The following is a 15,889-nucleotide window of genomic DNA, read 5'->3' on the forward strand; positions in this document are numbered from 1 at the left end:
GATAAGATTTCATTTAGCCTATCTAACAAGACACTTTTCAGCTAAATAGCACAACCTCCAGCAGCATAAATATAATTTCTGATTCACGTCTCATTAAGGCATTGACACGCTATTAAGTTACATTGGTAATTAATAGTTAGGAAGTCAGTTGAGCAATCTTCAGGGAGACATGGGACCATCTTATTTTGAGGTTTATTTTTTTTCCTTTACCATTGCCCTTCATGAGATTCTTTGACTATTTCCTGCGTGCGTTTTCAAGTCTGTATTTAATCTCTCTTAAAAGTGTAAAGCATTTATAAAGCGGCCTTGTTTACATTCCCCAACGGTGCCGAAGTCAAACGGACGCCATCTTAGAACACCATTTTGGAAGAAATTAGGCTCATCAGTGTTGATTTATCCATGCCCGAATTTTCTTAAGCCAATCTAATTTATCCTAATCTAACCTAGCCAAACCCTAACTCAACCTAACCTATCCCTTACATAATCACATTTTCCTTGTATTGATGGATCCACTTCTAATACTCGACAACGCCCTTGCTAAATACAGAGGTAGGTAATAATAATAATAATAATAACTAATAATCGAGGTGGTCCTGTCTCCCCTTGATTACCGTCAGCTGAGCTATTTATTTGGCTGGGTTAAGCGTAAAACTAGGTTTATAAAATACTTGTTCATACATTTGCCAGAACAAGGTGTCGGTAAACTTAAGACAAACTATTAATGTAAAGCCTACCGCCTAAATAACAAGTCGCTTTATCACTGTACCTTTATGCAGAGCGCACAGAAAACTAATTCTTGAGGATATGAATGGCCTCGGTCAAGAGATGACACAGTGCCCTTACACTACTATATTACAGGCGTGGAGGTTGCTCGGATGATTAGAAACTCACACATGTACCGTACATCCGGTAACAAATAACAGTCTACAGTGGCACTGAACCGTGCAGAGCCCCGACCCCTGTCCTCATTCCTGACCAGTCAATCAGTAGCCACTTTCGCCACCTCGTACTGGGGTTTGGGGAGTGAACAGGCTTGCCAGACGATTGAGCATAAAATTGGACAAACTCGCCGCGAAATAAGACAATTTCAAGGAAAAAATGACATTTTATATCTATATATATATCTCTATATATATATCTCTATATATATATATTTATTTATTTATACACACACACACACGAAATACCCACCCCAACGGGAGACCACGGACAGGGTGGCGCAACATCTACCCCAAGGGGAGACCACAGGGAGGCGCATATAGCGCACGAAGAGCCCAGGCCAGACTGGCCTATGTCCCCCACTACCTTGCGCCCCTCTTCCCCTCAACGGAGCCAGCCAGAGGAACGCCGCCTCTGCAGACTACTTTCCAGCCAGACCAGCACTTGCCAGGATTGGGTACAACCACAGTCTAAGTAATACGCAGTCGTCTCACGCACAGGATGATGATGTCATGAGAATGACGTCAGATTGCCTTCCATTGAAAACGAAAAGTAAAGGGATAATTCGAGTGTGACAAGTATACCCTGTTCACTCAGCTCCACTGGCTAGAGCCAAGAAACGTTTGAATTAAGGCTGCTCATTGGTTTATGCAACACTGAGGAGCGTGGTAAATCTACAGCTCTTCTTATTTTAATGCATATATTTGTAATCTGCTTGCAATATAAGCAGCCAGTTTAAATATGGAATAATTTCCAAAGTTAAAGAGGTCAAAGTTAGCTTTAAAAGATTACCATTATTAAAATACCCGCTGTCTCAAGAAGAGCACCTTCGGAGCGGCTACAGGCCGACTCCTGATTCCTCTCAGAGCGGCTACAGGCCGTCTCCTTCAGGAGGGTTGAGCGGCTACAGGCCGTCTCCTTCAGGGTGGTTGAGCAGCTACAGGCCGTCTCAAGGAAGACACCTTCAGAGTGGCTACAGGTCGTCTTCTTCAGGAGGGTTGAGCGGCTACAGGCCGTCTCCTTCAGGGGGGTTGAGCAGCTACAGGCCGTCTCAAGGAAGACACCTTCAGAGTGGCTACAGGCCGTCTCCTGAAGAAGGCAGGAGGGCTACAGGCCATCTTCTGATTCCCCTCAGAGCGGCTACAGGCCGTCTCCTTCAGGAGGGTTGAGCGGCTACAGGCCGTCTCCTTCAGGGGGGTTGAGCGGCTACAGGCCGTCTCAAGGAAGACACCTTCAGGGTGCCTACGTGCCGTCTTCTGAAGAAGGCGGGAGCAGCTACAGGCCATCTCCTTATTTCCCTCAGAGAGGCTACAGGCTGTCTCCTTCAGGAGGGTTGAGCAGCTACAGGCCTTTTCGAGGAAGACACCTTCGGAGCGGCTACAGGCCGTCTCCTTATTTCCCTCAGAGCGGCTACAGGCTGTCTCCTTCAGGAGGGTTGAGCAGCTACAGGCCGTCTCCTGATGAAGGCGGGAGCGGTATAGGCTGTCTCCTTATTGTCCTCAGAGCCTTTACAGGCCGTCTTCTTGTTGAGGGGTGAGCGGCTACAGACCGTCTCAGAGGTGCTGGTAGGAGTTGGAAAAACAGCTCCACCCCGAAGCTGGTTGGAGAAGGCTCCCCCGGAAGGTAGTCAAGTATTCCTGCTATGGTGGCGGCGGGCTAGTTCCGGGTCATAGGGGCGCGCGGCCCCGGCAGACTTATGCCGTAGTCGCTCGAGTTCCGGTGTAGCGTTATGATCTGTCCCCCTGTCCGCCCCCTACGGCGCATGCGCGAGGGTTGCCAGAGGCCGCCACAAATATGCCATTTGTCCTCTGATCTCTGTAGGGGTAACATGATCGGAGCCTCTCGCCCTTTGTTTACAAACGGCAAATGGTCATTCCGGCTTCTCATATCATTCGTCTCAAAGCTTTCTCGAGTAGTTTCCGCCCTTAAATTAAATTAGGTTAGGCGGAAAGCAGTAAAAATTCGAATTTCTAAGGTATGAATGAGTTAGGTTGGATAAACATAGATATAATTAATCATCTGGGGACGAGTTATCTAATCTGTTAGGCGTGATGATTGCCTTAGCTTTGAATCTTAACAGGAATGAGTCAAGCTCGTACTGTCCCGTGTCTTAAGCCATTTTTATCATATATATCCCTAAAATTATAAATAGTTTTGGCACACACTACCTCATTCGGTTGTGCATTCCACTGATCAATTGTCCTATTAGGGAAACTGAATTTCCATACATCTTTATCACCTCTCTTTTTATGCTGTATTTTGCAATGTCCTCTTGCTGATGCTTCACACATATGATATATATTCATTTATGTCTATTTTCTGTTCCCCTGATATGCATTTATATAGCATAATCATGTCTCCTCCTCTCCTGCAGCGTTGGTAAATTCAATCTTTCCAGTCTTTCTCAGTAACTTAAATCCCTTAAGATTGGTACCCATCTTGTAGTGGCCCGTTGTACTTTTTCAATCTTATCTGTGTTTTTTGAGATGACGATTCCAGACTACTGTGATGCATACTCCAGAGTTGGTCTGATGAATATCTTCCTCAGCATATCTTCATTTATATATGTGAATGCTATTCTCATATTAGCAAGCAATGTATACATGTTTCGTACCTTCTCACTGATGTGATCATCAGGAGATAGTCTGTTCCTGATAATTACTCCTAGGTCCTTCTCCTTTTCTGATATGTGTAGGGTTGATCTTCCTAACTTATAATACCAATCTGGTCTTTTCTCACTTTTACCAAATTTTATTACATGACACTTATCCACATTAAATTCCATTTGCCATGCTCCATTCATGAAGCTTGTTCAATTCCTCTTGCAGCTCTTTGCAAGAATCTATGTTAGTAATTTTCTTTTGAATTTTTGCATCATCTGCAACCATATTTAGATAGCTTCCTCTCTGCGTTATATATTCGCTTTAATACCCACCCAACCCCTTTTAAGTGCCATAGAGTCAATAAATAGCTTGGTGCAAACTTTTCCTTTTCCTTTGTTTTCCAATTATCCAATCCAGTCCCTTTAGTTTTGAGAAATCTTACATCTCACTTTTAGTTTTGAGAAATCTCACATAAGAGTGTTAGGCTAGTCCAGTATAGTTCAAGTTCAGTCAATGTGAAATAAAAATTAGCCTCAAAATTTCATTTATGGAAAAGTACTTTTAACTCCAAACACTATGAAAACAGTATGCACTCCAGTAGGGTATGCTTAGTGAAGTTTCCTGTTCACACTGTTACAGCACTGCTACTGATTCAATGGATAATGATAAAGTAAAAACCCTTATCAGTTACGTTACTGAGATCACTTCAGATACTAGTTGTTATGGGAAATAAAAAAAAAAAAAATTCCTACGTTAGGTTATTCAGCACATTGGGTACATTACTACACATCACTGATTGGCATATTTTAATACCAATCGTTTATTTAAATTTGCACACATGTGCAGTAACATAAACCCTGTCGTGTCCAGTAGCACAGGATATATTTATATACTGTGCTGTCAGTGGAAATGCATTGAATACAGTAAAAAAAAAAAAAAAAGCAAAAGTTAGCACCAAGCCAATGAAAATATGGCACTGAGGTGGAAGGGGGTTGGGTGGTTATTAAAGTGAAAATATATGGCTGAGAGATAAAAGACACATGAAGTACAAGAGGAGGTGAATAATAAGCGCCAGTACCAAGCTAAAACAATGACTACATGGCACTATAATGGAAGAGGGTTTGGTGGGTATTAAAGTGAAAATGTAAGGCAGAGAGGTACGACAGATAAAGTACAGGAGCAGAGTGGGAAGAGGGGAAGGATGCAGATTAAAGTGCCCCTTTTGCCACAAGCAGGGATACTGAGGAAGTATTCTGTCCCCCCCCCCCTCCCCAGGGGGAAACTTGGTCATTGAGTGGCTTGGTGCTCGCTTTCCTTTTTTTTTTTTCTTTTTTAATTATTCCATTTCATTCCATTCCATTCATGAGTCCTTTACTCATCCCTCTTAACCACCTGTGAGGTCTACAAATACCTGTACACTAGTCAAATTTAACACAATGAGAACTACTCAGCTACAGACCAGTATCACCGACCAGTGTTGTAAGATACTAGAAAAGCTGATAAGGGAAGTTTGGGTAAAACATCTAGAACATGGTGTGATAAAAGAGAGGTAGTTCGGTTTTAGGAAGGGAAAATCATGTGTTACTAATCTTCTAAGCAATTATGACAAAGTTAGAGAAACATTACAGAAAAGAGAAGGATGGGTGGACAGTATCTATTTAGATTTTAAGAAAGCATTTGACAGAGTACCGCACCAAAGACTTTTATGGAAGCTGTACTATCAAGGAGGTATCCAAGGCAATCTCCACTGTTGGATGCAGGATTATCTCAGAAAAAGGGAAATGAGACCAATATTAAGGGGAAATTATTCATCATGGAGGGAAGTGACCAGCGGAGTTCCACAGGGCTCAGTTATGTTTTTAGTATATTATGTTTTTAGTATATATAAATGACATAGATAGTAAAATTGGAAACGGAAGCTATCTAAATATGGTTGCAGATGATGCAAAAATTCAAAAGAAAATTACTAACATAGATTCTTGCAAAGAGCTGCAAGAGGAATTGAACAAGCTTCATGAATGGAGCATGGCAAATGAAATTTAATGTGGATAAGTGTCATGTAATAAAATTTGGTAAAAGTAGAAAAGACCAGATTGGTATTATAAGTTAGGAAGATCAACCCTACACATATCAGAAAAGGAGAAGGACCTAGGAGTAATTATCAGGAACAGACTATCTCCTGATGATCACATCAGTGAGAAGGTACGAAACATGTATACATTGCTTGCTAATATGAGAATAGCATTCACATATATAAATGAAGATATGCTGAGGAAGATATTCATCAGACCAACTCTGGAGTATGCATCACAGTAGTCTGGAATCGTCATCTCAAAAAACACAGATAAGATTGAAAAAGTACAACGGGCCACTACAAGATGGGTACCAATCTTAAGGGATTTAAGTTACTGAGAAAGACTGGAAAGATTGAATTTACCAACGCTGCAGGAGAGGAGGAGACATGATTATGCTATATAAATGCATATCAGGGGAACAGAAAATAGACATAAATGAATATATATCATATGTGTGAAGCATCAGCAAGAGGACATTGCAAAATACAGCATAAAAAGAGAGGTGATAAAGATGTATGGAAATTCAGTTTCCCTAATAGGACAATTGATCAGTGGAATGCACAACCGAATGAGGTAGTGTGTGCCAAAACTATTTATAATTTTAGGGATATATATGATAAAAATGGCTTAAGACACGGGACAGTACGAGCTTGACTCATTCCTGTTAAGATTCAAAGCTAAGGCAATCATCACGCCTAACAGATTAGATAACTCGTCCCCAGATGATTAATTATATCTATGTTTATCCAACCTAACTCATTCATACCTTAGAAATTCGAATTTTTACTGCTTTCCGCCTAACCTAATTTAATTTAAGGGGGGAAACTACCCGAGAAAGCTTTGAGACGAATGATATGAGAAGCCGGAATGACCATTTGCCGTTTGTAAACAAAGGGCGAGAGGCTCCGATCATGTTACCCCTACAGAGATCAGAGGACAAATGGCATATTTGTGGCGGCCTCTGGCAACCCTCGCGCATGCGCCGTAGGGGGCGGACAGGGGGACAGATCATAACGCTACACCGGCGCTCTGTCGTTGCTCCTCTATGGGCTCCTTGTGGGGGTGTCTGGGCGCTTCCGGAGGCACTATACTGCATTTTACTATGTACTCTGTATACCTTTACAACTATAAAAATTTCAATCAAAAATATAATTATGACGTCATCAAGATTCTTTCGAGAAGTTTTTGTATAAAAACTCCTTTCCTCCTGCTTTCCTATTTATATCATAATGAGCAATTTATTATTTTCAAAACATTTGTAAGTTATACTTGTATGAATTAAATACTTACGGAAATATGTTATAAATCCTCATTATCCCAACGATAAAATGTTGATATTTTACTAGAAGTTTCTCTGCGGGTGGAGTCATCGGGAATATACAAATGCTTCAGAAAAGTTCCAGTAATGCTCTAAAAAATAAATTAATGATAGTATTTGTAAATTATATGCAAAATTCCGCCAAGTCCTAATGATTGTCAACATCAGACAACATTCTTAACAGACATAATTAACCCGAGAGAAGTATAAACGGACAAATAACATGAAAGACGGCCAGTCAGCTGTCTGAGCTGTGTCACAAGCGATTCGTCTGACCAAAACATTACCTCGCCTGGCGGGTGTTCCTCACTTTGTGTGGGCTTTATTGCTCCGCCTAGTGTTCTAGATCAAAAGAAAATGACACGTAAGTATGCCCAAGCTATATATGAAACTACATGCTGAATCTGGGCGCAGGTGTTGTCAGGAAGATTGTTGTGAAAGCCAGTGGTTATTGAGGTCGTCCCGATGTTATTAATATATCCAGTGTTTCGCCACTGGTGATGTAAGATCTCTTAAAAAGGTAAGTGTAATTTTATTGGACATGGAAAATACCAAACTGTGTATTAATATATGTTTAGATTGCAAACCAAAGTTTTCCTTGAATTTCTACTTCGTCCTTCATAAGACTTGGTGGATACGGAACGTGACAACAGGTCATATTTTCCGTGTTTTATGGCATTTATTTGTCAGTGTGATTCGGGTATCATTTAAATAATCACGATATCTTATGTGAACCAAACATAAGAGGTTTCCCATTTACAGATATTGAGAAGTTAAGATCAGCCAAAATTTCCTCATAGCATGTCATTTTTTATGCCCAGATGCGGTAAATGTTCTCTTTACTCTTAGCGGCAGAAAGACCTTACCAGTTCAGTTTGTATTCCTCCAGTATGTTAAGTGTATTTTCCTGACCTGTCAGGGTAATAAATGACCTTCATGCTGAACTGTTTCCCCCATTGTTATCATACATTAAGCTATTCGATACCTACAATTGCTTGTGTCCAGCGTAATGGAAAAGGGAAAATATTTGGATGCCCTGTACTTCGATCTGTCAATTTCATTGTATTTTTCCTAAAATTATATTGGTCCAGCGATAAAAAAATATTTCATTGTGCAATTTATATTCAAACTGAACTCTGAAATTTGCCCCCTCCAGTTAGGCTAGGTTTGGTTAGGTTAGGTTAGGTTATTTGTGTGTATTTGGGTTAATTTTGGTTCTGTTTTTCGTCCTGTTTCAAGTAGCTTCTGTTTCAAGGGAGATTGTTACAAAAACCCACTTCAGGGGCATTTCCTCCCCCCCAAAGAAAGCTTTCAAAAATAAAACATCCGAAATAAGGCCAAAAATTAAATTAGTGGTACAGCAGCTCTTAATATTTACCTGGAAGAGATGTACCAAAATGTATGTAAATGTACCCAAATTCATTTACTTATTTGTGTTTTTTTTACTGCCTTTATGGGTTTAAATTATAATTCCTGTTGATATTGTTTCCTTGTTATTATCCATGTTCCTTTTGCTCTGCTAATGGTTGTTTTGTGGAATGGATTTTGCTTCGGGTGGTAGATGATGATGGCCATCATCCACCCACTTCATGTAGTGCTGCCTACTTCTTCCTTCACTATTATCATGTCAGCCCTCCTCTCATCCTATTTCTCCAATCTTTCCTATCACCTTTTATTACTCCTCTTTCCTTTTCAGGTGGCTTTACATTGAGTCACAAGCCAACTGGTTTCCTTTAAAAGGGTCCAGAATGTTCAGATCATTTTAGCAAATGATTGTATGACAGGATATCTTATAATGTGGTTTATGTTAGATTTGAAACCATAGTCAAATTCCAAAGTAGCATTTTGGGAGGTATTTTCATCTTTGAATCGAAGATCCTTATGGGAGCACTTGCAAGTTCAAGATGACACTTGCTATACTTGTTAAGGTGCTTCCCCACACTCGTACAGAGTAAGATTGGGTTAGTGGCTTGGGGGAAACCTGTTACAGTATTGCGTAGTGTGATGTCAGACTCTTGAGGGTATCTTATTTTTGTAACATGCTCTTTTATTTTATAATACTTTGGCTACTGTAAAGTTGTCGCATTAGATAGATACAGAGGAAACTTGGAGATTTATTATATAAGCCTAATTGCATGTACTGTATTGGAACTTATACATAAATAGTAGAATTCAGTGTTGAAGCAGCTAGTGATGAAAAGTACTGGTATGGATTAGACAAGATTTTGGATTTAGTGGGTAATGAAGGCACTCTAATCGGATTGAGCCTGTGTAGGTTTTTGTCCAAGGGGTGCTTGGGGTTTATTGCTCATGTAATGCCACTCAGGGATGAGTGAGGCTGGTCACTCTCATCTTAAATGTTAGGACCAACTTGCCTAGCCCCAGGCTTCTACGCTTCTCATGGGGCAACACAGGATTAGCTGATGATGATGATGATTGTTAGTGTGCAACTAAACATAAGCAGATTGTTACTTTGTTACTTAATAAGGTACTATCTGTCTGTCTATAGCCAGATTCCATAATCCTGTAAGGGGCAGCCACTTGTCTCTGAGTGAGGGGTTTTACAGGGAGAGTCACTAACCCTCCTCCAACCCCCTTGTTGAGACCTAGGGAACACGTATGGGTTAGTTATATGGTCGCCATTCAGTGTTGTAAATGGTTTCCTGACTTACAGGAGACCATTAGGCACTCACTGTCAAGCCACCTGAAAAGTACAGTAAGAGTTATAAAAAGTGACAGAAAAGATGAAGGAAAGGGGAAGAGAGGAGGGCAGACAGAAAAAGAATGATGAAGGTGAAGGAAGAAGTAGGCAGCACTACATCAAGTGAGTGGAAGGATAATGATCACCACCACCCACCACAAAAGTACCTGTAAGAAATAAATTAGTATTAACTGTTGCTGTATTTATTCCAGGTGGCAACCAGCGTGAACTTGCTCGTGCCAAGAATGCGAAGAAGCAGTTGGATTCAAAGAAAGGGAAAGCTGCGGCTGAGAAAGTAAGATTATTGTTACTATTAGTTGTTATTATTATTATTATTTATTTTTTCTGTTTAGTCCAGTCTCAAATAACATGAATTTAATCAGTAATACCCATTGGCTTGCTTTTTCTTTTGATATAAACTGAAAAGCTTATGGAAGTACTGTAATTATTTTCATTTTAGCATCATGCCCTAAGTTCCCTTTTTAACCCTTCAGCCCACGACATTACCTAAATTACCCTCCAGATAACAAAATTCTACCCAACAATTATGACAAGCTAGAATAATCATCATCATCTGGACCTCCTTTCCCACCCTAGGGCAGGGTGAGGAGTAGCAATGTCCAGACAGCCTAAAATTGCCCAATCCAATGGGCCACGCTTCCATTCACTCATCATTCAAGCCCCCAGAATCCTGGCTCTATCGGATCTGCCAAAAACATTCACGTTCTGTAGCTTCACATAATCATATCTGACAGAGTCAGTCCAGTTGCAGCCACGATAAAAAGGGGTGCCAAAAATCCCTGATCATGCAGTTCTCCTCACAAAATTCATCCAGCCAGCTCAGTCTCCTGTCAGTTCCCTAGCGTCACCGACTTCCAAACCTCTCTTCCTCACACATTCATCCACCATATCTCTCCACCTTCTCCTTGGCCTACCTTGCCTCCTCCCTCCTTCGAATTTGCTCAGATATACCTTCTTCATCACTCTATTGTTATCCATTCTCTCCACATGACCATACCATCTCAGTACACTCTCTTCAATTCTGGTGTCCACCTACTTCCTCACACTGCATCTTTCATGAATCACATTATTTTGTATCCTATCCACCCTCTGTATTCCACATACATTCCTCAGCAGTCCCATCTCCACTGCTCTTACTCTTGACTTTTCATTTTCATGCCACACCATAGTCTCACATCCATATGTTAAAGTTCTTACTAACACTCCTTCATGTAAGCCTCATGCAGCTGCAACACTCAAGCCTCTGTTTCTTATCAAGGCCTTCATTGCACCAGCTACTTTTCTTCCTTATGTCACTCTACCTTCAACTTCTTTTGCACATTTTCCTCTCTTTTCTATCACTGTACCCAGGTATTTGAACTCTCTCACCAATGCCAGTCTCTCTCCATTCACTGTTACATTGCACTGGGAGTCACCTTCTCTCTCAGTAACCATCACTTTACTCTTTTCTACATTTACTCTCAAGGAACGACGCTTACAGACATCAGCAAAACTCTGCACTAGCCTACCAAGTTCTTGTCCGGTACTTGCTAGCAGTACTGCATCATCAGCATACAACAAATTTGAGATATTCCATCCATCACCATTGATTACCAGTGCCATCCCTCTCTCCATTACTCGTGTTTTTACTTCTCTCATCACCCCATCCATATATATATTGAACAACCATGGGGACATCACACAACCTTGTCGCACACCCACACTGATCGTGAACCATTCACTTAGATGCCCATTAACCCAGACACATGCTTCACTACCATCATAAAAACTCTTGACAGCACCTAGCAGCTTACCATCTACACTGTACATGCGCAGAACTTTCCACAATCCTTCTCTGTCCACTTTGTCATATGCCTTTTCTAGATCCATGAATGCCATAAACACCTTATGGTCCTTCTCACAAGCCTTCTCTCCTATCTGTCTCTGCAAATATTTGGTCCACACATCCTCTGCCACTCCTAAAACCACTTTGTTCATCACTCACTAGAACTTCTGATATCTCTCTTACTTTCTCTATAATAATCAGTGTAGAGATCATATGGCACCTCTACATTGAGTGAGTGGATGATGGGCATCCCTACTTACCACAAGCCAGAATACTTGTTATAATGTAAACATTTCCCTCCCCATACTAGTTTCTCTCCCAAACTCACCTGGCCAGCAGCTGCTCTCTGCTATAACATGTCATACAGCTACTTGCTGGTTAGCTCACATCACAGCAGCATTGCAGTTGCTGATTTTTAGTCCCAAAGTGTGGGGTAGGGGAAGGAAGGACTAGGGGAGAGGTTTGCAGTTGCTCAACATCACCTTATGCAACATACATTACAGATGGGATGTCTCTCTCACTCATTCACTTGCCAGCTACGGCCAGTGGTTGCTTAGTGTTGTGCTGGAGGGGGTGTACTCATTAAGGCCAGATTCTATAGGTTTTACCATTGGACTTAATGTTCTGTTTCATGAGTTCATGTAATTGCCTTTTCTAGGTTTCTTTAGTCATACATTGCATTCTAGATACTTTGCATTGTGAACATAGCATATTATACCAGTATGTGACCGGACTGTATTACATTAATAATCCATCCAACCATCCATCATCTATTATTATTATTATTATTATTATTATTATTATTCATAGCATTTATAAAGTCTCCAACATGCTTGCATGCTCTGGCCTTGGTACCTAATGGTGGCTCTCCACCCAGCCCGATCTCTAGCAGCCTCCCTGTTCACTCTCTTATCCCTGAAGTCACACTATGACCTCATCCCATTTCTTTTTCAGTCTGCCTCTTGAACATAGCTGAAGTGGTTAGGCAGTCCAGACTGCTTCTGGCTTAATCGAACTTTTTCCGATATACAGTATAGGAACTTAGTCCGGTAGTTCATCGAGTCCGTTAAAAGCAAATTCTAGTCTATTGAAGTCCGTTATATCAAGGTTTTACTGTATAGGATATATATATGTAAAGTGTGTGCACTAACTATTTAAGGAAAGTGTTACTGAAGGTACTGTACACACATGAATAGACCGTATCTTTATATTGTGCAGTGAGAAGTTGTAGGTCCCTCAAAACTTTAAAGTTAGTGCGACTGAATCCCATCTTATGAGTATTTACCATTCCAACACAGTATCTCTCTGAAAATGGAAATATGTTGGGACTACTGCATTGCACCCTCACTTCATGTTCTGTTTACGTCTGTCAGCCGAGAGGAAATGCTGCTTTGTGATTGGCAGACACTTCCTAAGCGTATTTTTATAAATCTGCTGTGATTGGCTGGGGTATCAAAAGGCACCTTTCATCAACTGGCGCTGTCGTTTTGCGTATCTATTCCCAGGGTTGCCTTTGCCACAGCAGAATCATGAACATTGGCCTAAAACATATATAAAAATTATATGTTAATGATTGCTTGCATACAGGCAAAGCATGTGAGAGACAGTGTATTAAGTCAAATGTTCTGCATTATGGGGGGGGGGAAACTAATAAAAATAATAAATATGGCCAGATAATGCTCGGATGTCTACAGATTGTTGCTGAAACGTGTAACTTTTACACTATGGCCATAACCCATTTCATGTGGCTGGTCAGTTTCTCATTCAGAAAAGTAGTTTTGTGCATAAAGTTAGGTCATCGCATGTGATGGCTGATCATCTCAGTTTGTATTATATACTGGATATGTAAAGTGGAGATGTGGTTTATAACTTGCTTGTTTTGCAGGATGGTAACAAGGGCATGACACTGGAGGCCAGGAAGCAGCGTGATGCAGAGATGATGCGACTGAAACAGCAGAAAGCAGAAAACAAAAAATCAACTGAGGGTAAAAACTGAGGAGTCTTGAAAGGCTCCTGTCAAAGTTTCAGGAAGTGGTGAAATAACCACCTTTTGTTAATTTTTGTGGTTTGAAATAAAGAACATGGTCAGCAACTCCTTTAAATAGTGTTACTTGATGCAACATAGGATAGGTTTTTCCTGTTCTTGTACCTGTGAGGACACCTGCTGTCAGCATCTTACAGGTCTGAGCACCAACTCTTAATGATGATGGATGCAGGATCTGGTTCCAGAGGCAGCCGGATGGTTGTGCCTCTGAGGTGGGTTGTGGCAGTGGTGCGCTGGGTCATGGACTTTCTCAATTATTTAGTTTCCTATACAACCAGTGACTGGATTATTCAGTATTTAACGTCATGGTATTAAGTGTATTACTAACCATGCATCCATAATTTGTGTTGACTGCCTTGTTTGTCCTAGAGAATATTGTTTTTACAAATATGTGTTATCCACTTATGATAATGGTCAGAATCTCTGACTAATTTTAGAACTTCATTAGTGCTCTTTTATGTAGGTTAATAATTCATTTTGTTATGTACCAAATTCACTTCACTAACTTTAATTTGCTGTATACCTTCAGACACTGGTAATTTTTAAGTCCAATGGGAATCATAGCCTTATTTTATATTCATTAAATATTTCCACTTACATTTTGTTTATATAAGCCTCAAATTTTTCAGTATCTGTAAGAGTCTGTTGATAGCTCTCTTGCTTTTGCACTTCCTGTATCTTGATCCCTCCCTGTCAGTGAATTAAGGGAAAGTTTTGTGGATGATAATTTACAAATGATTGTAGTATAGTAATCCCAAGAGCAACATGCTCTAGATGAGTAAAGTTCTAAGGAACATTTGTATATATGTAAATCTTTGTGGCAATAACAAGATGCTTGATATTTAGATTTTTACTCTGCTTAGATAAAGAAATACATAGTGTTATGTACTTGTCCTTTATGCTGTGTAGTTGATAGTAAACAATGATGCAAATTTATTTCACAGGTGAAGAACAGTATTTCTTTGTGGGTATAGCATAACATCATAGTTCAGGAAAGAGTATGAAGTGACAAATTTTTCACATCCTACCTGTTATGTTGAGTGACTTGGACTGTGGTGAATTTCATAAACTATGATTAATAATGTTACCAGTATGTGATAATTAAAAATATCATAAGTACAGTATGTATGTTAGCATTCCTATGAGACATTTCCTCATTAGCAACACCACCAAAACCAGCTGACCCAATCAGCAAGCCTTTAGCTTATTCCTACAGCCTTAGAAACTAGGATCAGACAAACATTAAGCGAGCTATCACAGGACTTATTAATCCTTTCAGTATGCGTAACCAAGTCTGTCCCGTGGAATGTATATCCAGCTGAAATTTCTAAATGGTGAAAAGCATCTGGATAGTCAATATCCTAAAACTGTGTAAATGTGTGCCACAACATACCATTCTTATCACTGTGGCAGTGATACCCATTGCTCATACTAAGTGTTAGGACCAGTGCCTCCTGCAGTTGGATGAATAGCATGTGCATCTGCAAATTCTCTTGACTTGAGTTCATTCCCACTTTGGGGCACATTCAAGAGGATCCCCTTATGTTCTCTCAGGTGCTCACACTGTAGTGATTTCGTAAATTATGTAGATTCTTTAATTCTCAAAGACAATCATTACAACAGTTTCCACATGCACTTCTCATTTACACTCAAGTTCCTGCCTCACAACACCCATGTGTGAAGCACGAGCAGCAGCAAATTAATTATCCAGTGACAAAATTGTTTCAAAGTCTTGTGGAATGGTATTGGAATGGAATGCTACTGTCATTGGATGACTGTTCAAGGGAAGAAACTTGGAGGAACCATTATTGCTAGCAACTTAATGCAAATAAAACGGATGATATACAATTGACCCTCAATTGTGCGGACCCCGAAACAATGGATTTCAAATTTAACCCCTAAAGACTTCAGATCTCTCCCCTATCCCCAAAACCGCAAAAAGGGTCCGATTTTTAAACTTTACCACAGTAAAAAAATTTCTTACAGGTTTCAAGAGCTTGAATTTACACACCTGAAAACGTATGTTTCACTCTCACGTGGCTTTCGCAATATATGGCAAATGACATGGACTGCCAAATGTCATTACCATATAAATTTTCTATGATCAATGCACAACAAGACTTCTGATATATATTTTTCATCTGCATGCAATCAAGCATCCAAAGAATGGTTATACAAAAACACTGTGGACATCAACAGAATGGAAAAATTTAAACTGCTTGTGAATCATGAAATTAGATTTCTTGAGTTTCCATACTTTTTTAATTACAGTTCACCAAAACTAGACAAAACATTACATAAGAATCCTCACCTCATACATTACCAACTTCACTACTACTAGTAATTACCACTGACACATTAGT

At 40.2% G+C, this 15,889-nt stretch overlaps 1 protein-coding gene across 1 annotated transcript; it reads left to right on the forward strand.

The window, feature by feature from the left end:
* The first annotated feature begins 7,080 nt into the window (after window positions 1-7,080).
* LOC145411981 (modifier of protein aggregation 4) lies at window positions 7,081-14,766 on the forward strand. The gene is made up of 3 exons (XM_080281951.1): window positions 7,081-7,299; window positions 9,849-9,931; window positions 13,368-14,766. Exons 1-3 carry the CDS (start codon window positions 7,293-7,295, stop codon window positions 13,476-13,478), a joined length of 201 nt encoding a protein of 66 aa, XP_080138077.1. The 5' UTR covers window positions 7,081-7,292; the 3' UTR covers window positions 13,479-14,766.
* Window positions 14,767-15,889: the final 1,123 nt, after the last annotated feature.

The sequence above is a fragment of the Coenobita brevimanus genome, chromosome 91, assembly GCF_032717465.1.
Source record: "Coenobita brevimanus isolate Jiangsu-jjx chromosome 91, ASM3271746v2, whole genome shotgun sequence".
NCBI classification, from domain to species: Eukaryota; Metazoa; Arthropoda; class Malacostraca; order Decapoda; family Coenobitidae; genus Coenobita; species Coenobita brevimanus.

Bases quoted from the DNA above. Each gene is read 5' to 3' on its own strand.
- LOC145411981 (XM_080281951.1), top strand. The intron at 9,932-13,367 runs GTAAGATTATTG...CTTGTTTTGCAG, and splicing joins GGAAAGCTGCGGCTGAGAAA to GATGGTAACAAGGGCATGAC.